The sequence below is a fragment of the Peromyscus maniculatus genome, chromosome 2 (assembly GCF_049852395.1).
Source record: "Peromyscus maniculatus bairdii isolate BWxNUB_F1_BW_parent chromosome 2, HU_Pman_BW_mat_3.1, whole genome shotgun sequence".
Lineage (NCBI taxonomy): Eukaryota > Metazoa > Chordata > Mammalia > Rodentia > Cricetidae > Peromyscus > Peromyscus maniculatus.
The window spans coordinates 26,697,045-26,722,689 of record NC_134853.1 but is presented as its reverse complement, the minus strand read 5'-3'; the positions used below and the strand labels follow the sequence as shown (position 1 = coordinate 26,722,689).

At 41.2% G+C, this 25,645-nt stretch overlaps 1 protein-coding gene across 1 annotated transcript in view; it reads right to left on the bottom strand.

Moving 5' to 3' along the window:
- The window catches only part of Necab1 (N-terminal EF-hand calcium binding protein 1), a 161,021-nt gene that overhangs the window by 4,207 nt on the left and 131,169 nt on the right, over positions 1 to 25,645 (bottom strand). The window contains exons 9-12 of the mRNA XM_006983273.4: positions 25,458 to 25,511; positions 17,217 to 17,329; positions 10,159 to 10,236; positions 8,727 to 8,818 (exon numbers count right to left, since the gene is read on the bottom strand). Coding sequence (XP_006983335.1) covers positions 8,727 to 8,818; positions 10,159 to 10,236; positions 17,217 to 17,329; positions 25,458 to 25,511 — 337 coding nt within the window. The remainder of the gene's footprint in view (positions 1 to 8,726; positions 8,819 to 10,158; positions 10,237 to 17,216; positions 17,330 to 25,457; positions 25,512 to 25,645) is intronic.

Here is a 25,645-nt window from a genome sequence, read left to right as displayed (position 1 = left end):
TCAGCTACTCCCTGAGACAGAGCCTGCCAGTGCCAATTGGACTAAGAGCCCTGATTAGAACAAGGGCTTCTATTGGACCAAGAGTATTGATTGGACCAAGAGAGGCTCCCTCAGACACAGGGAGCTTGCACTGAGTAGAGAAAGAGATGGGTAGATGCCAATGCAAAAATACAGTCAACAACATAAAGATCAATATGGCACCATCAGAACCTAGTGGTTTTACCTCAGTAAGACCTGAACATCCCAATGCAGAAGAAACAGAAGAAATTGACCTTAAAAATGACTTAAGATGATGGTAGAGGTCTTTAAAGAGGAAATAAAAAATTCCCTCAAAGAAATCGAGGAAAAGACAAACAAAAAATTGGAAGAAATCAATAAATCCCTTAAAGAAAGCCAAGAAAAAGCAAACAGATGAAGTTCAAGATTTGAAAACTGAAATGAAGACAATAAAGAAGACAAACTGAGTGAATGCTGGAAATGGAAAATCTGAGTAAATGAACAGGAACTACATAACCAACAGAATGCAAGAGATGAAAGAGAAAAATCTGGCATTGACAATATGATAGAGGAAATAGGTTCATCAGTCATAGAAAACACTAAAGCCATCATAACACAAAGCGTGTAGGAAATTTGAGACACTATGAATAGACCAAACCTAAGAATAATAGGGATAAAAGAAGAATACCAACTCAAAGGCACAGAAAATATATTCAACAAAATCATAGAAGAAAACTTTCCCAACCTAAAGAAGGAAATGCCTATGAGAATACAAGAAGCTTATAGAACACCAAATAGACTGGATTAAAAAAAAATTCCCTTGCCACATAATAATCAAACCACTAAACATACAGAATAAAGAATAAAATATTAAGAGCTGCAAAGGAAAAAGGTCAACTAACATGTAAAGGCAGACCCATAAGAATAATAGCTGACTTCTCAATGGAGACTCTAAAGCCAGAAGGTCCTGGGCAGATGTTATGCAGACACATGCAGACCATGGATGCCAACCCAGATTATTTTACCCAGCAAAACTTTCAATCACCATAGATGGAGTAAACAAAATATTCCATGATAAAACCAGATTTAATACCTATCCACAAATCAGCCCTACAGAAAGCACTAGAAGGAAAAATCCAACCTAAGGAAGTTAGATACACCCATGAAAACACAGGCAATAGATAATCTCACACCAACAAATACCAAAGAAAAACACAACACTACCAACAAAAAATAAACAGGAATTAACAATCACTGGTCATTAATATCCATTAATATCAATGGTCTCAATTCGCCTATAAAAAGACACAGCCTAACAAAATGGATACAAAAACAGGATCCATCCATCTGCTACACACAAGAAACACACCTCAGGGGCTTGCAGTCCACCTCCCCTATGGATGCTGGCTCCCCATCTGGCTCAGACCTGTGCAGGCCCATATGCTGCCAGTCTTTGCAAGTTCACGTAAGAGTAAGCCCTGCATGGTCCAGAAGGCCTTGCTCCGTGGTGTCTTCCATCCCTACTGGCCCTTACACTCTTTCTGCCTCCTCTTTTGCATAGTTCCCTGAATCCTGAGGGAAGGGTTTTGCTGGAGACATCCCATTTAGGACTGAGTGTTCTAAGGGCTCTCATGCTCTACGCTCTGTCCAGATGTGGTTCTCTGTATATGTTCCCATCCGCTACAGGAGGAAGCTTTTCTGATGTTGGCTGACCAAGATAATGATCAATGAATGTGGTGGTTTGAATAAGAATGGCCTCCGTAGGTTCCTATATTTGAATGCTTTGTTACTAGGGAGTAGAAACTGCTTGAAAGGATTAGAAAGATTAGGCGGTGTGGCTTTGTTGCTGTAGATGTGGCTGTGTTGGAGGAAATGTGTCACTGGAGGTGGGCTTTGAGGTTTCAAAAGCCCATACCAGTCCCAGCTCCCCTTTCTGTCTCTCTACCTGCAAGTCAGGATGTAGCTCTCAGCTACTGCTCGGGCATTGTGCTCACCGCTGTGAGGATAAATGGTCTAAGCTTCTGAAACTGTAAGCAGGCCCCCAATTAAATGTTTTCTTTTGTAAAGAAAAAAAAAAAAAAGAAACATACCTCAACTTCAAAGACAAACACTACCTCAGAGTAAAAGGCTGGGAAAAGACTTTCCAATCAAATGGACTTAAGCAAGCTGGTGTAGCTATCCTAATTTCTAATAAAATAAACTTCAAACTAAAATCAATTGAAAGAGATTGGGAAGGACATTACATATTTATCACAGGGAAAGTCTACCAAGATGAAGTCTCAATTCTGAACATTCATGCCCCAAATACAAGGGCACCCACATTTGTAAAAGAACCATTACTAAAGCTTAAATCACACACGCCTTTAATCCCAGCACTAACCTTAAAGGTCTGGAGGTCTGTACAGACAGGAAGTGATGTAGCTGGGTGGAGAGAGGAAATGAGATGGCAGAACAGAAATGCATATAGGAGTGGGTATATAGGAAGCAGTCTCTTTGGAGCCTGAGGCATGTGTAAGGTGAGGTTGGCTATAGCTTCCTATTCCTTTGATCCCTCAGTTTTTTACCCCAATATCTGGCTCCGGGTTTTTATTAATAATACTGTCTAGCAATTTGTATTACAAATCTTACTCCTAGCTATTCTTCCTTTAGCCTAGGTGGCTCTAGATTTAACTCCACTCCTCATCTTGATCTGAGGATCCACCCACTTGTTCTGTTTCTAAGGATCCCTCATCATACTCATTCTGGACTCCCAGAACTCTTTGTAAAACCAGATCTCATTACAGCATTTGTATCAGCTCCAGGGTAGAAGTCAAGAGAAAGAGTTTGCAACCTATATAAAGCCTCCATCATGAAATAAACTGGAAAGCTACGTGTCATTGCTATGAATGGTTATTGAAAAGGGAAGAGATACTCCAGAAATGCTTTTTGAAGAAATTCTGAGTTACAAAATCAGAACCAGTGACCATCTTGCTTATTGCATTTCTTTGAGAAATACTGTGGGTTCCATTGTGAATGACCAAATGATATTTACACTATGAGATACTGTAATAGCATACTGTTAACATCCTAAAGTATTTTATAAACAGATCTGCAATATTAAAACATCTACTTAAAAAATGGAAGCGGATACAGAGATCCATGACCGAGCCACAGTTGGAGCTCCAGGAGCCCAATTGGCAAGAGAGAGAGAGAGAGAGAGAGAGAGAGAGAGAGAGAGAGAGAGAGAGAGAGAGAGAGAGAGAGGAGAGAGAGAGGAGAGAGAGAGGAGAGAGGAGGGATTATATGAGTGAGAGATATTGAGACCATGATTGGAAAAAGCACAGGGACAAATAGCCAAACTAGTGGAAATTCATGAACTGTGAACCAATGGCTAAGGAGCTCCCATGGAACTGGACCAGACCCTCTGGATAAGTGGGACAACTGATTAGCTTGAACTGTTTGGGAGGCCCCCAGGCAGTGGAGCCAGGATCTATCCTTGGTACATGGACTGGCTTTTTGGAGCTTGGGGCCTATGCTGGGATACTTTGCTCAGCCTTGGTGTAGGGAGGAGGGGACTGGACCTGCTTCAGTGGAGTCAACCAGGCTGGGCTGACTCCCCAGGGGAGACCTTGCCTTGGAGGAGTTGGGAATGGGGAGTGGATTAGGCGGAGGGCTGGGGGGTGGGAGGAAGGAGGACGGGGGAATCCATGGCTGATATGTGAAATTAAGTTAATTATAAAATAAAGGTATATATTTTAAAAAATGGAAAGATCTTCCATGCTCATGGATAGGCAGAATTCACATAGTAAAAATGGCAATCTTATCAAAAGCAATCTACAGATTCAATGCACTCCCCATCAAAATCCCAACACAACTTTTCACAGACTTGGAAAAAAGAATACTTAACTTCATATGGAAAAACAAAAAGCCCAGGATAGCTAAAAGAATCCTGTATAATACAGCAACCTCTGGAGGCATCACGATCCCTGATTTCAAGCTCTACTGTAGAGCTACAGTAATAAAAACAGCTTGGTACTGGCATAAAAACCAATATGTGGACCAATGGAATCCAATTGAAGACCCTGACATTAATCCACACACCTATGAACACCTGATTTTTGACAAAGGAGCCAAAACTGTACCATGGAAAAAAGAAAGCATCTTCCACAAATGGTGCTGGCATAATTGGATATCAATATGTAGAAGATTTCAATTAGCTCCATATCTGTCGCAATGCACAAAACTCAACTCTAAGTAAATAAAAAACCTCAACATAAATCCAGTTACACTGAACTTGATAGAAGAGAAAGTAGGAAGTAGTCTTGAATGCATTGGCATAGAAACCACTTATATGTAACATCAGTAGCACAGACACTGAGAGCAACAATTAATAAATGGGACCTCCTGAAACTGAGAAGCTTTTGTAGGGCAAAGGACATGATCAATTACACAAAATGACAGCCTACAGAATGGGAAAAGATCTTCACCAACCCCACATGTGACAGAGGGCTGATATTCAAAATATATAAAGAATTCAAGAAACTAGACATCAAAACACCAAACAATCCAATTTAAAAATGGGCTACAGATCTAAACAGAGAATTCTCAACAGGAGAATCTCAAATGGCTGAGACATTTAAGGAATTGCTCAACATCCTTAATCATCAGGGAAATGCAAATCAAAATGACTCTGAGATACCATCTTACACCTGTCAGAATGGCTATGATCAAAAACACTGAGGACAGCTTATGATGGAGAGGATGTGGAGCAAGGGGAACACTCCTCCATTGCTAGTGGGAATGCAAACTTGTACAGCCAATTTGGAAATCAGTATGGTGTTTTCTCAGAAAATTGGGAATAAATCTTCCTCAAGACCCAGCTATACCACTCTTGGACATATACCCAAGGAATACTCTGTCATACCACAAGGACACATGCTCAACTATGTTCATAGCAGTATTATTCATTGCAGTCAGAACCTGGAAACAACCTAGATTCCCCTCAACTGAAGAATGGATAAAGAAAATGTGGCACATATACACAATGGAGTACTACTCAGCAGTAAAAAACAATGACATCATGAAATTTGCAGGCAAATGGATGGAATTAGAAAATATCATCTTGATTGAGGTAACCCAAACTCAGAAGGAAAAACATGGTATGTAGTTACTCATAAGTGGATACTAGATGTAAAGCAAAGGATAACCAGACTACAACCCACAACTCCAGAGAAGCTAGCTAACAAGGAGGACCCTAAGAGGGACACATAGATAGCCCAGTGAAGGAGAAATAGATGAGATCTACATGAGTAAACTGGGGTTGGGGAGTAATGGAGGGCAAGGAATGGGGGATGAGAACATAAGAAAATGGGAGATTTGAGGTGGAACCGGGACAGAGTGGAAGAGCAAGGAAAGAGATACCATGATAAATGAAGACATCATGGGAATATGGAGAAATAGAGTGCTAGGGAAGTTCCCAGGAATCCACAAGGATGACCCCACCTTAGTCTACTAAAAATAGTGTAGAGGGTGCCTGAACTGGTCTATGCTGGTAACCAGATTAGTGAATACCCTGTCATTATAGAGCCTTCATCCAGTGACTGATGGAAGCAGATACAGAGATCCATGGCCAGGTGCCAGGCCAAGCTCCAGGAGTCCAATTGATGAGAAAGAGGAGAGATTCTATAAGCAAGGAACATCAAGATTATAATGGGAAAATGTACAGAGATGGCCAGCCAAACTAGTGGAAACCCATGAATTGTGGGCCAATACCTGTGGAGCCCCCATGGGACTGGACTAGGCCCTCTGGATATGTGAGACAGTTGTTTAGCTTGAACTGGTGCATGAGCTGACTTTTTGGAGCCTAGTACCTAAGGGGTGGTACCTTGTGCAGCCTTGGTGTAGCAGGTAGGGGCTTGGACCTGCCTCAACTGAATGTATCAGGTTCATGGGAGACCTTGATTTGGAGGAGGTGGGGATGGGGGGAAGGTTTGGGGGAAAGTTTGGGGGCAGAGAGAGGGGGATCTGTGGTTGGTATGTAAAATGAACAGAAATTTTCTTTATAATAATAAAGGAAAAAAATATGAAGACGCAGCAAATAAAAAAACAAAAGTTTAAAAAAGAAGTGGTATGACTGCTAAAACTATACATATTGTCTAAATTCCAGATTTCTGTTCAGGGTTTTCTTCCTGCAGTCACTCCTAGGAAACTTTAAAATAGGTTGGGATGCTCCAGTGAATGGTAAAATTTTGTTTAAGATAGGTTTTAATTTGTGTTAGAAGACAAGACTAGCTTTTCTTTATGTTCTGTTGAGCTCCATTGTTGAGATTAGGTGTGATGTGGAAATTAATGCAAAGCTGGACAGAACTTAAATTGCATGAAGTTCAGCCTCCATGGATGAGAGTTGATCCAGTTTTATTTGTGCCCATTTTTTCTCTGTAAATTAGGGAACACTGAGAGACAGTGGAGTGGAGTAATGCATGTATCAGTGATGAAATAGTTCATCACATCAGTGATGAAAAAGTTTATTCAAAATTATGGTGAAGCTGGATCAGAAAACTTTAGGTTATTTTATATTTACAATGCTTACAATAACACCCCCCCCAGCTTCTTGTTAACTCATGAGCTCCTTTCTATATTATTTTTCTACTCTATTTTTGCCTACATGTTTTCTGACCTGGATAGACTCAAGACCCCAATAAGAACAAACAATACTTTCACCCTTTTGAGCCAATGGACTTAGTTTTGGGAGATTTGAAAATGGATCTGAAGGTAAACACAAAAATATTAATATCAGGTCTTGGAGATTTGCATGTCCAATACTAGTACATTTGTGGTATGGAAGTCTTCATCCCTTCTCTTAGAAAAGTTTTACTGTTTTGGGTCATACAGTAGCAGTGCAGCCTTAAAGAAAAAGATGAGCAGATAAACGCTAGCCCTGTTTCCCTTCATTCTATCAACAAAGGCGGTAGTCAGTCATATTTACATCATTGATTTGTATCATAGGCGGAACCTATTTAAAACAGCAAGTTCAAGCTTGCTATAAGAGTGAATGAAGCTAAAACTTTACTAGATACACAGAATGTGGCTGCCTCAGTCTCTCCCTTCATGACTTGTCACCACACTTTCCTGGTCTTCTCCAACTGTGGCACCTTGTAATACAAACCGAGTCAAAGTGCAAAGCCTGAGGAACCCCACCATGTGTGTGGTTTTGTTGTTTGTTTGTTTGTTTGAGGATTAAACAAGCTATACAGTGAGGGATTCTGTACATGTGTGTCCTCCAGAGGCTCTCCTGGCACACCAAAGCTCTGCCTTAGACTGTGAGGATCAGCTACATTGAAGGCTCTCCCACCCGGCTCCTGGCTCCTCAACCAGCTGCGGTTCCAGAATTCATTGCCTGGTCTCCATCTGTTCCTCAGTGCATCAGATGCCTACCACTCCACTAAGACTCTTCTCTTTGGTGGTGATCTTGTCAAATCCAGTGTCCTGTGCCATTTTTCAATCACTTCACCCTGAATGCCCCAAGGAGCATGGTATCCTTGCTTTCCACTCGGATGCTATCTGACCTGTTCTGGTTCTCCCTGGGATGGTGCCCCTTGTTCTCCTTAATAAAGTAGCTCTTCTTCCTCTGCATATCTGTTACAGAAAGACATTTCCTGGGCCTCTCTCAGATGCTTTGTTCTTATCTGCTCTTGTCCTCACTCAGAATTGATCTCGCTGTGTGTCTGCAGCTGGAATCCCAGCAGGCTCTTGGTATAGGTTCTTTTATCCTCTGGTCACTGTCCTGCTTGGTTAGTCTCCACCCCATGATGACTACTTTGTCCATCCGGTCAGTTATGACTGAGTGGCTCATGATGTCATCCATTCAAACAGCCTTCAAGGCCTCTAAAGTATTGTTCATATGCCTAATTAAGATATTCTCCACCTTATAGTTGAGTAAGAGAACTTCTTTAAGTCTACAAAGCATGTATTGCCTCTGGTGATAACTACTGTTTTGTGCCGTGAGCTGTGTTTTGTTTTTATGCAAATGTATGCCCTTTGTAAACATTTTTTTTGTCATACTGCATAGACAGCACTTTACCCTTAGAGACTTTGCTTTTACTTTGTACATCAGCTCTTAACAAAATGCTTGGTCAGAACAGGATCCCAATCAGTGCCAATAAATCAGCTAAGCACTTTAGGAACTCCTGGGCCAAGCACACATTATTACCTGGTAAATATATGCACAGTTAGCAACTGAGTGGAAAAGTAGACAGCAAGATTTTCTCAGTGATCTTAAGCTTTGTTCAGCCTTCTTAGGCAATTTCATTCCAAGTTTCTCTCCTCCTAATCTTCTTTCTTCCAGTTATAAAAATAATTTTAGCAACTATCATAATGAACTTTTCTAACATTCTAAAATCTATCCTATGATTACTTATTTCAAATTGTATTCAGCATACTAGTGTAGCATACTAGTTGTAATATAATAAACCATTTAAATAATTTTTGAAGTATATGAGTTGACTTATACTTAAATTTTCCTAAAATTGTGGTGACCAAACAGCAATCAGTACTAGGCTTAAAATAGCCGGAAAAAAAAATAGTCATTAAGGACAAAAGACAAATGTTTCTTCCCCCTCCCTAAATTTTAAATAAAGGAACAGTAAAGAAAGCACCATTGACAAAGCATGGAAGATCATGTAATCTTAAAAAAAAAAAAAAAGGCAGTAGAGAAGCACATAGAAGCATGGAGCATGCTCCAGGGTAGTTACCAGGAACTAGCATAGTAGATGTGAGCTCTGGAGTCTCCAAGAAATCCACATTGCTTCTTTGGAAGGTCTTGCTGTAGTTTGTCTGGAGGTGGCTGTGAAATGATTGTAGGTTAAAGGTGTGCATTTTTGTTTAAAACTTTCCTCAGTAGACTACAGCAGAGATCAAATTCAACCAAGATGTCAAGATTTGGGGTGGCTTGAGCTAAATGGCCAGATACAGTCTGCTCTTGATGCTTATTTAACTTGAATAGAACCTGACGAGCAATAATTGTCATCAGAAGTTTAGAAGAAAGGGCATTTAAGATAAGCATACAGAACATGCAGCAACAGGAGGCAGGCCAAAATTCCGGAGAAATGTACAGATGAAAGCATTCTAATATCTGCATGTTTAAAGTGCAGGATATCTAATATCAGCAGAGAATAAATGCTTGCAGCTAAGTTGCACTCCAGGACTCTGCCTGAAAAAATATTGTTGTCATCATGTCTTCATTATAGCACAGAATGCTTCGATTATTTATTACTGGGTATCAACACTCTACCATTGAGTTACATCCCAAGATTGCTCCTTGAAGCCACACACAGAAGAAATTTAAGGTGAAATACGAATCAGTTGAATTTCACAGCATTTTTATTTCCATATTTAGCACCCTAAAACACTGATTATTGGAGAGCTGTATTATTCTGTATGACCTAAAACCATCAGGAACTGTTTATGAGATAGAAGAACAAAACATTCCTTCATCACATATTTTTAAATTGCATATTTGTTAGTCATCATTTTTACTTTCAAAGTTGATTTATAAGCTTTTCCAATGTCTTAATTCCTTTATTTGTAATGTTTAAGGACATTTTAAAAAGTTGTATTAGCCACTGTGTATAGTTTTAAATTTAAATAAAACAAAATGACGTCCACAGAGCTTATATTTTGTGAAGCTTCAAGCCCCCATCACATCTCCTTCCTGAGATGCCCATGACTAATTCCGCTTCACCAAGAACATTAGTAAAATTCAGAAACTTAAAGTGAGATTGTTATCCAAAGCTATGAAACACATTCCAAAGAGCATAGGATTCAGTGTAACAGGGAAGGCAATTTTAAGATGAGGTAAGCACCTCAGATCTGGTAGTGCAGGTCTGGAATCCTAGTTATTTGGGGCTGAAGCAAAAGCATTTCAAATTCAAGGCCAGACTGGGCTACAGAGTAAGTGCAAGACCATCCTGAACAACTTATGCATCCTGGTTTCAAAGCATAAACTTAAAAGGAAGCTGGGATGTATCAGTGACAGAGTGCTTATCTAGCATGCTCAAAGTCTTGGTTCAATCTCTAGCACCACAAAAAATAAGCAAAAATACAACTTTCCCAACAGTCTAAAAGTTTCACATGTACATTGCCACACCCCATTTTTAACACAAGTCATTTTTCCTTACAACTTACCGATTCCACACACTGCTGTTCTCCCAGAACTCATAAATCATGTAGCGAGATTCATTTGAAAGCTTCTGTATAGAGATGCTGAAATAGAAGAGGCATGATTGGGCCCTGGAAGTTAAAGAAGCAGAGGAGGGGTGGGGGAGACAGCTCAGGGGGCAAGGCGTAAACGACAAGCTGCACGATCCTCATTGCGAGCTGCCTAAGTTTACCTTAATGAATAATGTGGAGAGCAGCGAGGGAACACTCCTAAGAGCCTCCAGCCTCCATCCGTACCTGTGTGCACACATGTATGTTGACACACATATCTGTGACCACTCACAGTGCCCACACAGACAGAAGCGAATCAAATTTTCTAATCTTTATGTGTAGTATACAACAATGTTACCTATATGTATAGGAAACAAAGTAACTTAAGCTGGGTAGACTATCAAATGGATTTATTAAGAATTGAGTAGCCCAGTGCATCTATTTTGGCATACAAGTTTCAGTTTAATATTATCTTTGACCACTTTTATTAAAAAGTTCTTAATTTATTATTTGTGTTGTTTTGTTTTGCTTGTGTGTATGTCTGTACATCACTTACATGCCTGGTGCCCATGGAGGCCAGAAAAGAGTATCATATTCCCCTGAAACTAGGGTTACACTTGGGAGCCACCGTACTTGAAATCTAACCCAGGTCCTCTGGAAGAGCAGTCAGTGCTCTTAACCACTGAGCCATCTCTCCAGTTCACATTCAAAAGTTTAACTAGGCATCCTTTGTGCCAAAATTTATTAAAAATAACTTGTTTTAAAGTATTCTGCTCACAGCAGTGTGGAGCATAACAGAGGGCAGTCAGATAAAGCACAGAGAGAAGCTGAGCAGTCGGTAGAAGACATGAGCAAGAGCCCAATCAACATGGAAACAGAGGAGCAGAGGGACAGGCTCGTGGGCTTGTGTGAGAAGAGACAAAAGCGCGGTGTATGCAAAAACTGAGTTCTTAAAGGATATCTTCTTAGTCGAATGTTTCGTAGTATGTTTAAATTAGGAAGCAAAATGAAGGATTTAAAAAATAAGGATTGATCAGTGAAATAATCAAGGAAGATTTAGGATTTATCTATTTGTGACCAGCAGGTGGCAGTAAGTACACAAAGGAATTTTAATAGATTTTTGTTTTTAAACGGTTATGCTCATGAGCTGAGAGTGGATGTTTAGGTCAGCCTGAGCTACAGAGAGACTCTGAGACTCTATGTAAAAACAAAATAAAAATAAAAAAATAAAAAACAAAACCCTGGCCTTTTTGTAAGCCTTCAAAGTTTCTCTGGATCTCCTTGCCTCAGTATGTTTAACTATGAGGTGAAGGAAATAAAAAATAAAGTTTAGAGTTTATCAAATTATTGATAACAATGAAATGTGGCAGCCTAGTACACAGAAAGAATAAAGATAATCCCTGCACATAAGTGCCCAATAAATATTACTATGTTAGTAATTATTTTATCACCAATATCATCCTCATCCTCCCATCAGAATGGAAAAAGAGAAAGTGTCCTCCTGCACCGTGATTTAGATCTCTCCACAGACAGTGCCGGGTGTGCAGACACCGCGCAGCCGTGTCCTGCACCGTGGTTTAGATCTCTCCACAGACAGTGCCGGGTGTGCAGGTACCGCGCAACTGTGTCCTCCTGCACCGTGGTTTAGATCTCACCACAGACTGTGCCGGGTGTGCAGACACCGCGCAGCCGTGTCCTAGGTCCCATCCTGGCTGGCTGTGTTAAGTCAGGCTATGCCTTACTGTAAGTTATCATATATTGCATATAACTGTACTTGTCAAAAGGCTGCACACTGCTCTAGAAGACTCCATTTTGCAAGTATCTTCTGATTCCATTTTGAGGGAAAAGGAGGAATGTACCCCCTGGGTGGGCCAGAAGCTGCACCATCAGTTATGCACTGCCACCCAGCACAAACTGGTGCAGGACCTCTCCCTGGGATGGAGCCACCCCTTAGGTTCATTGGGAGTGAGTTGCAATGGTAGAGGCACATGGATGTATTAAAATCGTATCACGGAAACCAGGCCCAAGAAGTTGCTAGATACATCAGACTCAGGAAAGGGTGTAACTCCTTCATCTAGACCCCATAAAGTGGCATAATACTTCAATGGTACATACAGCTCCACACCAATCTATTATCTAATACCTGTTGAGTGCATCACAGACTGGCAAGTGAAGAACTCCCTGACTGTCTCTGGAGCTTCAGCTTGTTTGGGTTCCCCGTTGTTGACATGTCTACGTGACTGCCTGTCCATCCACCTGCTCCCCCATCTGGTCCTGGACCTAAACCCACGGTTTCCAGGTCTGGAGCTTACTCAGTCTTTCACTCACAATGGCAACACTGTTGTGCTCACTTCCCAATACCAGCAGCAACCCCTTCCTGGCTGGCACTAAGCCAGCTCTTTAACAGACTCTCTTGGCCCGCTCCTGACACCTCCGAAACTCTGCTGCAGGCTCTTTCACTTGTATTTATTCTGTAAACAACATATTAAAAAAAACAAAAACAAAAACAAAAAAGATCCTGCTCATGGCAGTGTGGAGCATGAATACAGGACATTTTGTTCCTTTAATTTCTGTAAGTATGGTATTTTTCACATTTTTAAAAAAATATAATTATTCATTATGCATGATGTACTAATATTACTAACTCAAGATTTTGCTGAATAAATATTTGCTATATGATAATAATACAATAGGGAGTTTGTATTTCTTACCCCAAAAGTTCATGGGTAAGCTTTGTGACTTTTTTCATAAACCTCCAAAGTGACCTGCAAATTAATGTGCACATATACTTTTTCCTGGGAAGAGAATCTATAGCTTATTTAGTGTCTTGAAGGTGTCCCTAATGCTCAAATATACTGCAAACTTTAACTATGCTTTCTTTAGAGTAAAGATTAAAACACTCAGCCTAGTATTTCAGGTCCCTCATTAATTGCCTCCTGCAAACTAGTTATTAATATTACTCATCATCTTAAAAGCCCAGTTATTGTACTATGAGAACCTTACATTTTCTAGACTAGCACAGAAAGGCTTGTAAACCTGTAATTCCAGCATTTGGAGGACAGATGCAGGGGGATCTTGAGTTTGAGACTAGCTTTGGCTAAGTGATGAGATGTACTCATTGATAGAGCACTGTGTAGCAGGTGAGAGACCCTGCATTTGATCTCCAGCATTGCCCTCCCAGTGAATTCACATGTCAGCACAATGCCCAAGCTTGGTGAAGACTGGGGTAGAGGATTAAAAATATCATAGTGTCATAGATGGTGGACTAAAGAATGTCCCAACGGGACTACCACTCATTAAGTGTGCCACCTTTGGCCCATACTCAACCTCAGTTTTTCCCTCTGTGAATGGCTCTATGAGGACTGCAGAGGACTCGCTTTTACTCTTGGCTTTCTTCCTTCTCTAAGTGCCTGCCCTGCCTTACCCACAAGGCCAAACCAATGAAGAAAAAATGTAATAGTAGGTACATACTCCCCACATTTCTCTACACTGAGGTCTAGGTTTGTCCACCATATTTTATTTTATTCATACATATTGATAATTAATGTTTCAATGCACTCCATTAATTCTTAAGGGTGTCTCAAGAGTAATTTTTGCAATATAATCCACAGTCATGTTTCCTAGGCCTTTGACATTGGAAATATGAACATATTATATTTCTAGAATTATGTAGCCTCAGAGATCACTTAGTCCTATTGAAACACTAGAATTTTAGGACAAGGATGATTGGAATTGCTTTCTACCTTCATGAGTAAGGATCCTGTTTCCAAAGTTAGATCATAAAATCATTGAAGGCAGAAGCTATTTCCTGTCTGGCATCAAGGCTGATTCTAAGAGCACATTGTACATGCCATTTACTCAACTGGTGATTCTCTCACAAAAGGTATTGAGCATTTGTAATTGCAGAGAAAGTAAGCAGCATGTAATACTATGTCATTATATATCCACTTACATGAATGATCTGAGTTTTTCTCCAAATAATATATATAACTATATATATCTATATATATACATATATGTATCTATATCTATATCTATGATTTGTTGTGCTTGTGTGTGTATAAGCATGCACACCAGGGTGGGTATGTGGAGGTCAGAGATAAGTTGTGGAAGTCAGTTCTTTTTTTTCCATCATGTAGAACCCAAGGATGGAACTCAGATTATCAGGCTTGGTGGCAAGCGCCTTTACCCACTGAGCCATCTTGTCAGCCCTATCCCAAGTCTTTAAAGCACCATTGATAGAATACTATAACCAAACCTCTGTCAGTCCTCAAACTTCCAAGTTTCTTAGGGAATACTCAGAGCTGAGGTTCTAAATTTGTTGCCTGAATTTAACAAGATGATTACTGTTATAACTGAAACAGGAAGGAGCTTGGGGATGCATTCCACTCCTAGTTAGCCACAAAAAGTTCAGCAATCCTTAATTCAACTAGGATTATCCTGACAAAGATTAGACATGTGGTTTTGAGTGCAGCTTGGGCAAGTTTTTAACACACCAGAGTCTGTTTTTTTCTAAACTTGATGTAATAAATGCCTGTAGCAATTCCGGTGAAAACTAGATAAGAAAATAGATGAAAATGACTAACCTCGTAAGGTATCACCCTTGGCAGCTGTGTCTTGCAAGAGGAGACTTAGCTAAGCATTATGGGAAAGAAACCTTAAGCCTTTGCTAATTCATAGAGCTTCATCAGCTCAGCACTAGGCAGCTGTGGAGGGTACCCAGGATCATGGCTGCTGACGTGAGTGGCATTTGATGATTCATCAACAAGTAGAGAACTGGAACTGATTGACCGGTTCATGTGAAACACTGAATCTAGACTGGAGAAGTCTCTTCCACAAGGTGTTCCACCAGTGTGGTCATTTTCTGATACTCATTACATCTGATAAAATCTACATTCTAATAATTCCTGCAAAAAAAAATAGCTGAAGAATCAGCAACAAGTGGATGAAGAACCACTAAGAGACACAGCAGTACTTGGAAGAAAAGGCAAGGCTGGGAGTCTGTCCTTCAGGAAGTGGTTCTCTCCTCGCCTCTGCTCATAGCAGGGATAGGTCTTCCTGATTCTGCATGGTTTGCAGCAAGCATTACAGACTACTACCTCTCTGACCTGCCCACAGCAGGATCCTCCTCTCAGGGCTATTCCAGCACCCAGAGCAGTTTCAGACCTTTAAGAACTTTTGTGTCCTTTTAATAAGTATAAAACATCTAACCGAGCCCCAGGAATTCAGCACAGACTTTCCCCCTATCTTGCTATTTCAGAAAGAGTTTACTGAGTTCAATGCTCTGCAACTGCATAGGTTCCTTTTGCGTTTTCCAAGTAGTTTTATTTTTAAATGAGTGGGCTTTTAGAAGCTACATACATTCCTGTCTTGACAAATCTCTAATTCTTCCAAGGGTGAAAATACTTTTATTTGTGCTCTTCTGATCCTGATAGAAAGTAGAATAACAGTCACAAAAGTGCAACTTTTCCTAGTGTCTGTTACAAAAGGCTGCACTGGGAGGTTGAGAGGAGTTAATGATGCTCACACTGCAGAGGTAGAGGATCAGTCAGGAAGAAGGAGTTAGTGAATCTGGCTCAGATTTACAGTCTTCAGTGCATGGAACATACTATATTGGGCAGTTCACACATAAATATCCATGAAGTGTGTGTGTATGTAGGGATTGAACCCAAGGCCTTATACATGCTAGGCAAGTATTCTACTTCTGAAGTACATTCCTAATGCTTTCTCTGTTTGGGACAAGGTCTCACTAAAATTGCCAGGTTGGACTTAAATTCATTCTATCACCAAGATAATTCATGGACTAGTTATCTTCCTGCCTCAAGTAGCTGGGATCACAGGTTGGTGTGAGCAGGCCTGCCTCCCCAAGGTTCTTGATGGTAAAAAGTGAGGTTTACAGCCAGCAAGAATCCCTAAGACACAAAGCTATGCAATCCCAGTTTTAGCCCAAGTTTAATCCTAGTTTACTGCAGAGACCTGAATGGTAGGCTTGAGCATAAATAAAAATCCATTAACCACCAGACAGAAGGGCAAAACAAAGATGTAATGCATGTGTTTTTATGCTCATACAAATGTATACCTCACTAACACACATCTGCTAAAACACATTCCCTGAACACCGAAAGAACATTAGGGAATGCAGTTGAAATAAGCTTGCAGGTGGAGGTAGATTGTTATGGAAGTTTTCTAAACACAGGTAAGTTTGGGTCTGTGCTGTGGACTTCTGGCACAGCATGAGAGACTGGCTGGATGTGTATTTATGGAAGAGCCTGGTCAGATCTGAGGCATGGTAAGATAGAACAGCTAATGCTGGGTTATTGCTAGATGGCTGTGCCTATGGGTTTCTGGGTTTGAAAGGTAGCATACTCATAAAGTCTAGCCAAATACCTAGCATTTGACATGACACTCCTTGGAGGGGTACTGCAGAATCCTCATGATAGGAATTCTACCATTGTTTGTGGACAACTATTCTAGTACTGTTTTATTAGACCAGTTGTAATGAAAAACTACAGATGAGGTGTAACATATCTTATTAGTCTTTTCATAACAGTGGAGAGGAAGCCATGGGATGGAGGAAAGAGATATTGCCACTGTTTTTATGAAGCAATCATAAAATCTTAATTTTGGAGAGCCCTGCTATCCTCACAATAGTGGAAATGGTCATTAGTCCACAGGGTAATTGAGGCCAGACACCCATGAGTAGGAGCCTTGTCTCCACAGATGATTTTCAATGGGTGCTGGTAGCCTGTGTGCAAAAGCGGAGATTGCAATCTATTTGAAACCCTTCTCGTTCAGATGACTCTCCACTTTATTTCCCTTGGTACGCCTAATGATTAAATCAACCCTGGTTCTAAGATCAAACAGAAAATATCCTGTTAAACTCTGCAAATGCCATATCCCAGAGGGCTGGACTGCTCTGCAGAATTGAAGATGAGGATTTGGAAATGCCTGTGCTCCGACACCTCCACCCTCACCCAAACTCCCACGCTCACCACCTGTGTGGAGCTGGTGGGGGCTTGCATGTGAGCGCTTACCGCAGGCACCCACTTTGGGCTGAGGCGCTCTCCACGTAGTGTTTCAGAGCGAGCTGGAACTCTTCCAGATCATCTTCTGTCACGGACATCTGGCGCTGCACGAGCATGATGTGCTGTGGAGGGATAATGGGAGCTTGCAGTCACACGCACCACTGCCAGCCAGAAACTGACCTGGGAAAGCCGTGACTATTCCATATCTCAAGTTACACAAAAGCCCGAAAATATATAGCAACAGAAGCTAAAGAAAGTGCCCTCTGCGCCGAGGCGTTTCCTCTTTAAAATTAAGCAAGAGAAGCCATTAGAATCACGGAGGTACTTTCAAGAATAGGTCTCTGTGAGGCGGAGGTGGCTGACCCAGGCACCGGTATCTTGGTATCTTAAAAACTTCCCAAAGTACCTCTGATGTGCAGCTGAGTCATCACCACCCCCTAAAGACACCAAGTTTTAAAGGGTTCTATCGCAATCTGCATAGCTTCAGCTTCTTGGATATTTTCTGGTATCAGATACCGTGACAATCATTACAATCAAATTTGCTTTTAAAAACATGGGCTTATGGATACGTTTCCAGTGCTGCATCGGTGATTAAAGGGCTATCATATTACCCATTTACAACATGTGCTATTCAGGATGCCACAACACTGTGTGATGCTCCATACTGTCAGTTGATCAGATCCAGAATCACCTAAGGGACATATCTCTGGGCTTGGTCTGTGAGGGAGTTTCTGTATCAGGTTAATTTAACTGGTAAGACCCAGCTTAACTGTAAGCACCATTCCCGGAGTTGGGGTCCTGGACTGAGTAAGGAGCCAGCAAGCTGGGCACCAGCATTTACCTGTCTCTGCTTCTTGACTGTGGACATAATAGAACCAGCTGCCTCCTGACCCTGCCTCTGGTACTTTGGTGTCATGATGGAGTGTACCCTCAAAACAATAAGGCCAAACAAACAGTAAGGCCTTCCTTCCTAAGTCACCTTTGTCAAATGTTTTGCCATAGCAACAAGACAAGTTGCTATTACACCCTGTTTAATGGCTCACAGTGGGTTGGCTGATAACTGCTTTTCCTAAATAATCTTAATACAATTATAACAATTGTAGTTTCAATTCCCTAGAGAACTGCCTAGATTTGTGTGCCTCTCATGGAAATATGGGTCTCAATATTCATCCTTTCTTCTTCTGCAAAGATTGAGGGAAAACCTTAAAAAGTGTTAAAAAATAGCCCCATAAAAGTGAAAAGCAAATTTAAATTCACAAGAATTATATGGAACATAAACAAAACTTGCCCACTATTGCTAGGCGTGTGGCACAGAGGCTGCAGTTAAACCCTGATCTTCTGTTCCCTGTTCCGTCCAATTCCTCAGCGCCTGTTAAACAGCTGCTGTTTGTCAGGCACTGATTGACTGTAGGAACTATGTGAGGCACTAAAAATATCCAGTTGTGGTGGTTGAACATGAACTGCCCCCTAGGCTCATATGGAGTCACCACGGGAGTGGCACTATTTGAAATGAGTAGAAGGATTAGGAAGCCTGTCTTTGTAGAAGTAGGTGTGATGTTTTTTGACAGAAGTGTGTCACTGGGGGTGGGCTTTGAAGTTTCAAAAGCTCAAGTCAGACCCAGTCTCTCTCTCCTTCTCCTGCTCTCACTCTGCAGATTAGGATGCAGATTTCACATCCCCACCACCACGTGCACCACCCTGCATGCTCCCGGGCTCCCTGCCATGATGATGATAGACTAGGTCTCTAAAGCTGTAAGCAAGCGGGGGGGGGGGGGGGGGGCGCGTTAAATGCTTTCTTTCATAAAAGTTGGCTTTGTCATGTGTCTATTCTTAGCAGTAGAACAGTGGTCAGGATGTCAATAAATGCTTTTTTATTTTGTCACAGTAAATACTACATGCAGGATTCTGAGTATGCAGTGATAGATAAAGACTAGATTTCTAGGGCTAGAGATTTAGTTCAGTGGTAGAGCACCTGCCTAACATGTATGTGTCCTAGCTAAATTCCAGTGCTACACACACACACACACACACACACACACACAAAGACTTCTTGTTTTTAAAAGCAAATAATAAGTCTATCAGTTTTTTGAGAAAAGAGTATTGCACTGCCATTGAAATACTAAAGCCAGTGATAAAATTATTCAGCTATTTAGCTGTTAGAACTACGTTCCTGTCCACAAGTATATATGAGCACTCAACAGGCTATGAATAGTGTATGATCTTCCCCACTCCCCAGGAAGTGATGTTCTTCAGTTGGCTTTTACAGACCATCACAGAGGTTAATGGACCAGGGAAAAATTTTTTCACAAAAACAATTGGGTGGCAAGGCTATTCCAAGAATTGAGACCCAGTGTCTAATCATAGGATTTCCTAGCTGAAAAATGTCTCTCAGCTTGAATTCATTGTTGTAATCAAGCAGTGAGGGCTGTGTGTTTCTCATCCACTCACCCCATTCATGCATTATGGCCTAGTTTGATCTCTCTCTCTCTCTCTCTCTCTCTCTCTCTCTCTCTCTCTCTCTCTCTCTCTCTCTCTCCCTTGCCTCCCTCCCTCCCCCTCTCTGTGTCTATCTGTTTGTCTGTCTCTTTATGTGTTTGTCTCTCTCTCAGTTTACTTTATCTAAAATTCTTGTTTTTCAGATCTCCAGAGACCAATTCCTAACAAATAGGGCTTAATAATATCCATAGATGCCAGATTTTGATCTAAAGTAGTAACTATAGAGAGTTTTGGGTGTCTCTCTTGCATGGAGTCTCCTGTGTGTGTTCTAAAGGGGATTAGATGGTTAGACCCCATAGTATTCATTTCTCATTTTCCCAGGCACACTAGGGACTCTCTGTCACACCTTCCCAGCATTTAGGTGCAATTACTTGATGCTTTTTTTTTTTTAACCGAACTGTTCAAACAGAAGTTCTAGATACCACATTTGAGCCTGACGTTACAAAGGATGTCAGCCGTCACATTCCTTTTTTGTGTCTTCTCTGTTGGCAGGAGGACGGTCTATCTTGGGAATGAGAGAGACACAGGATGAGGACTATGGGCTCCTGAATCATTGTGTGGGCTTTTGACTGGAAAAACAACATTTTAAAATTGTATTGGAACCAGTCTATAAATTTTATCTATTTATTTCCATAAATAGCCACTTGAGACCTGGCTGGTAGTGGTGCACACTTTTAATTCCAGCACTCAGGAGGCAAAGGCAGGCAGATCTCTAGGAGTTCGAGGCCAGCCTAGTCTACAGAGTGAGTTCCAGGACAGCTAGGGCTGTTACACAGAGAACAGTGTCTTGAAACCCGCCCCCCCCCCAAAAAAAATAATACCCACTTGAGTTCAACAACCCAACTGACGTTTGTTTTATTTCCTCTTAGGGTCGGAGATCAAGAATCAGAAGATACAACCTGTGACTAGCTCCCAAGGGTTTGTGTGATCAATCAGTTCTTTGTGTGACTCTCCCAGGAATTTGGTTTAGTACTAATAACCAAATAGAATTGATTTCTGACAACATGATGATGGACACATCCTTTCATAGACATCTGCAAGGACTTTGTGGGTCAGGGATTTCTTGGGGGCTATTAGGTACAGATATGAGCTCCAGACCTCTACACACCCGTTTCTCAATAACTCTTTCAGTTGAAAAGCAATCCTTACGTGATTCAGTAGATGAATACTGCCAACAACCAGAGGCCTTCATGGCCCCAGAACTTACAGGCCCTCTAGAGTGTGACTTTCCTGTTCCTCCCACAAAGCTGCCATTTCCGTTTCCCTCCGCTGGGATCTGGGTTAGCTTTCTAACCGCTTTGGCTAACTGAAGGCTGCAGAAACGACAGCGCATTACAGTTTCAAATAAAGACCCAAGGGACTGTTAGTGTCGTCCGCCCCCCGCCCCGCCCCCCAACTCAGGCCCCTGAGATCGTCATGTGACCCTGATCAAGCAGGGTCAATAAAATTTTTCTATAACCAGACAGCAAATATTTCATGCTTTGTGTGTTACTTGGTTCCTGTAGCAACTCCTCAAATCTGTTACTGAGTGACAACAGTACGTAAACAATGGGAAGGAATTAATTTCAATACAACTTTATGCAAACAAAACAAGCCAGGTGGTAGACTGTGAATTAAGCCCTCAAGGAGCAGTTCTGGACCTCTACATGTATGAAAGGCTTGGCCAACACCAGCAAAGCTGATGCCCAGCTGACCATAGATATCTGAAGGGGGCCACCGGGGAGTCACAAGAACCACGTCACTGATCCCCGTCTAATTTTCCTCCCCATAAAGTTATGGTTATTGTTTCCAAGTCCCTGAAGTTTGGGGTTAGGTTACTAAGCAGCAGACTAGTGCAGCATACATGCTTACTTAGCATCTAGAATAAACATCTACTATTGCCTTGCTCTATTTACTACATGTTCTGCTTACTACAATTGTATCCTGAGTATGTCCTCAGAAGTAAAGTAACTTTTCTTGTACAGTGTACCTACATTTTTATTTCCACCTTTCTTTTTTCCTTTTATTGAAAATGTTTCTAAAATTTTTATTTTATTTAATTAACATTTTTTTCATTTATTTCACACTCTCCTCCACACACACTGCCCCCACCACTTTCATCTACCCCCCACCCCATCCACTCCTCCTCCATCTCCATTCAGAAAGAGGTAGGCCTCCCATGGGCTTGAACAAAGCATGACACACCAAGTTGAGGTAGGACTGAGGTCTTCCCCCTGCATCAAGGGTGGGTGAGGGAATCCAGCACAGGGAACAGGTTCCCAAAAGTCAGTTATGCGTCAGAAAGGTCCTGATCTCACTTCTAGGAGCCTTACAAACAGACCAAGCTACACAACTCTCATCCACATGCAGAAGACCTAGGTGGTCCCATGCAGGCTTCCTAACTGCTAGTCCAGAGTCCATGTGCTCCCACGAGCTCAGGTAACTGTCTCTGTTGGTTACCCATCATGACCTTGACCCCCCTGGCTCATATGATCCCTCCTCCCTTTCTTCAGCAGGATTCCTGGAGTTCAACCCAGTACTTGGCTATGCACCTCTTCATCTGCTTCCCTCAGTCACTGGATAAAGGCTCTCTGGTGACAATTAGGGTAGTCATTGATCTGATTATAGTGGTTCAGACACCCTCTCCACTATTGGTAGGAGTCTTAGCTGGGGTCATCCTTGTGGGTTCCTGGGAGTTTCCCTGGCACCAGGTTTCTCCCTAACCCTGAAATGCCCCCTACCCCCAATCAAGACATCTCTTTGACTACTCTCCCCTCCGTCCTGCCCCCAACCTGACTCCTGCATCCCTCAAGCTCCCATCCCCTCACCTCCCCCTCCCCACTCCCAGTTTACCCAGGAGATCTTTTCTATTTCCCTTTCCCAGGGAAATCCATGCATCCCTCTCTGGACCCTCTTTGTTTTCTAGCCTCTCTGAGGCTGTGGATTGTAGGTTGGTTATCCTGTACTTTACTTTAATATCTACTTATGAGTGAGTTCATACCATGTTTGTCTTTCTGGGTCTGGGTTACTTCACTCAGAATGATTTTTTTTCTAGTTCCCTCCATTTGCCTGCAAATTTCCTGTGATCATTGGTTTTTACAGCTGAGTAATATTCCATTGTGTAACTGTACCACATTTTCTTTATCCATTCTTCAGGGGCATCTAGGTTGTTTCCAGGTTCTGGTTATTACAAATAATGCTGCTATGAACACAGTAGAGCAAGTGTCCTTGTGGTATGGAAAATAGATTTTTTTTTTTAAAAAAATCACGTAATATGTCCTGATTACAGTTCCCCTTTCCTCTACTCTTTCCACTTCATCCCCATCTGCTCTCCCCTCTGGATCCACTCCCTTTCTGTCTCTCATTAGAAACCAAACTGGTTTCTAAGTCACATAGGAATTGGAAAAGACAAATGAAAATGAGAAGAACCAAAGGAAGGCACAAGAATCAGAGACTCACTCATCCCCTCACTCAGGAATTCCGTAAGAACACTAAACTGGAAGCATAATGTAAATGCAGGGGACCTGGTGCAGACCCGGGCAGGCCCTGTGCTTGTTGCCCCCTTCTGTGAGTCCACATGAGCTTTGAACATGTTGATTTAGAGAGCCTTGTTTTCTTGGAATTCTCTATCTCCTGGGGGCTCTTACAGTCCCTTCTTTATGGTTTTGTATTAAATATATAATTCAGGATGCATTCTCTGATCATGTCCCCTTGTGAAAAACGTATACTCATCTATAATATTCTTTACCACATTTTATTACTGGTTCCAGTTTAATTGATTGTTTCCTTCTCATCTGTTTTCTGACAAATAGTATTCACAAATTTATCTCTAGACCTTTTCACCAACTGATGCATAGCTGATCCTTCAGTATTTTGTTTATGGAAGGTGCTTTTGCTTTTAGCAAGTGACATTTACTGAATGTCCTTTAACACATTCCATGCATTTATTTATTGCAGATTTTAAGTACTCGGAAAGCTCTAGAGTACTGGAAAGTTATGGAGTTTTCTTCTATCTGTTTCTACCATTTGCTCTCTTGTTTCTTCTCCTTTCTCAAGAGCAAGGAGTATAAATACAAATGAATTGGCTTCACGCTTACTGGCTATGAGGCCTTAAACACGGTATTTGTTTTTTCTTCTTAAGTTTGGATACAAAAAATTGAAATACTGGTATTTGTATCATAAAATTGAGGGATACTACATAGTCTTACTGTCAGAACATAGTCCAAGAGTGAAGTCATGTGAGAATTCTCAGAGCTTGTAAGAGAACTCCAAGAAAATAAGACAATAGTCTTGTGACCTCAGTTTCTTCAAAACACAGAATTGTTGTTGGAATGTGCTTTCCTGCCCTCCCTGATATATCGGATAGGAGTGAGTTGACTCAGGCTGCTGTTCACATACCTCTGTGCAAAACATGTTTTTGCCATGTACACCTTGTCCTTGTGATTGCACACTTTACTCAGGTGACTCTTCTTAACCTTTAGAGTATAACTTGCCTGAATAAAGTTGATGCTCTGAATAAAGTGGGTTATTACATGAGACTTTAGTCTGCCTCAGTTTTAGGCCCTGCTTGCTCTTCCAGGTTCACGCTGCCAACTAAAGTGGTAAATGTCTTATAAAAATTTTGTCTATGATATCTTATTTCCCTTACTTTGGGATGATGGGGAAAATGGGTTTTAGGACGTAAATCATATCTTGGATTCATCATTATATAATGGCTCAAAAAGTTAGATGCAATAATGGCTAGATTTGCTATGTTTCAATAAGCCCACCAATTAATCTAATCTGTTCTCATGATGGAAAAAATCCCAAGAACAAAAAAAAAATCCAGTGTTAACCCACAACCTTGCTAGCAATAAGCACCTCTCCTGCAGTGGTGAGAAATCCACAAGACACTGTGTTGAGAGCGTTACCAGAGTGCTGAGTGTGAGTGTCTGGGCTTCCGGAGTTCAGCTGTAAATTTAAATCTCTCTGCACCTTACTTTCTTCTTCTTTGAAATGAGGCTAATGCTACTACACCCCCAGATTTAAGCTAAATGCTAGAGATATAGTGATAAACGGAACTAGGTTTCAGCTTAGGCCTTTACAGTACTCAACCTAGTGGTGTTTACAAAATGCCTTTATGATGACATCTGATGGCCTCCTTCTTTGCCTATCATATTCTATTATGCAACAACTCATTGTCTCTAAGTTTATAAAAACTTCATTTTGTACCTTGTGCGTGACAAGTTCATTCACACAAGCAACTATTGCCTGATGTGAAGCATTTGGTCCTCACAAATCCACATTAGCCAAGCATAATGAATAAGAGCTTTAAAGAAAGAGCAAAACAATTGGAAAATTACTGAAATTGTAATTTTTTTCTGAAATCTGTCTATATACTGTGTTCTTGGGTTTAGTAAGAGACAGGGTTTCTCTGTGTAGCTTTGTGCCTTTCCTGGAACTCATTTTGGAGACCAGGCTGGCCTTGAACTCACAGAGATCCTCCTGCCTCTGCCTCCCGAGTGCTGGGATTAAAGGTGAGCGCCACCACCGCCCGGCCCTGGTAACTCTTATGATGGGTTTATCTTGCTTTTTTGCATGCCATAAAATGTTTATTGTTTTTGAAAGCAAAAAATAATAGATGTGATAATAAGTGCCATGGTAAATCTAAAAGGAGTGAAATGTGTCCATTCATTATTTAAGTTTTCAACTTGTTATTGGGGCACTAGATTTTGAGGGAAGTAAGTCTTGTCTTCAAAGTATGTATCTCTGCATTCTGATATGGAAATCACTCACAGGTTTAGTGCTCTCTTCAATAACTTCTTCTTCCAGGGGCTCAAGTTTCAGATCCTTCAGTCAGGGGAAGTAAAGGTAGAGAAAAAGAAAAAGATGTCAAGTTACATAACTAAAACAATCGGCATAAAACCACAGTGTAGTTTTGTTTCCATGGCTAATATTGAGCCCGAAGTACTTTATTGTTTGAA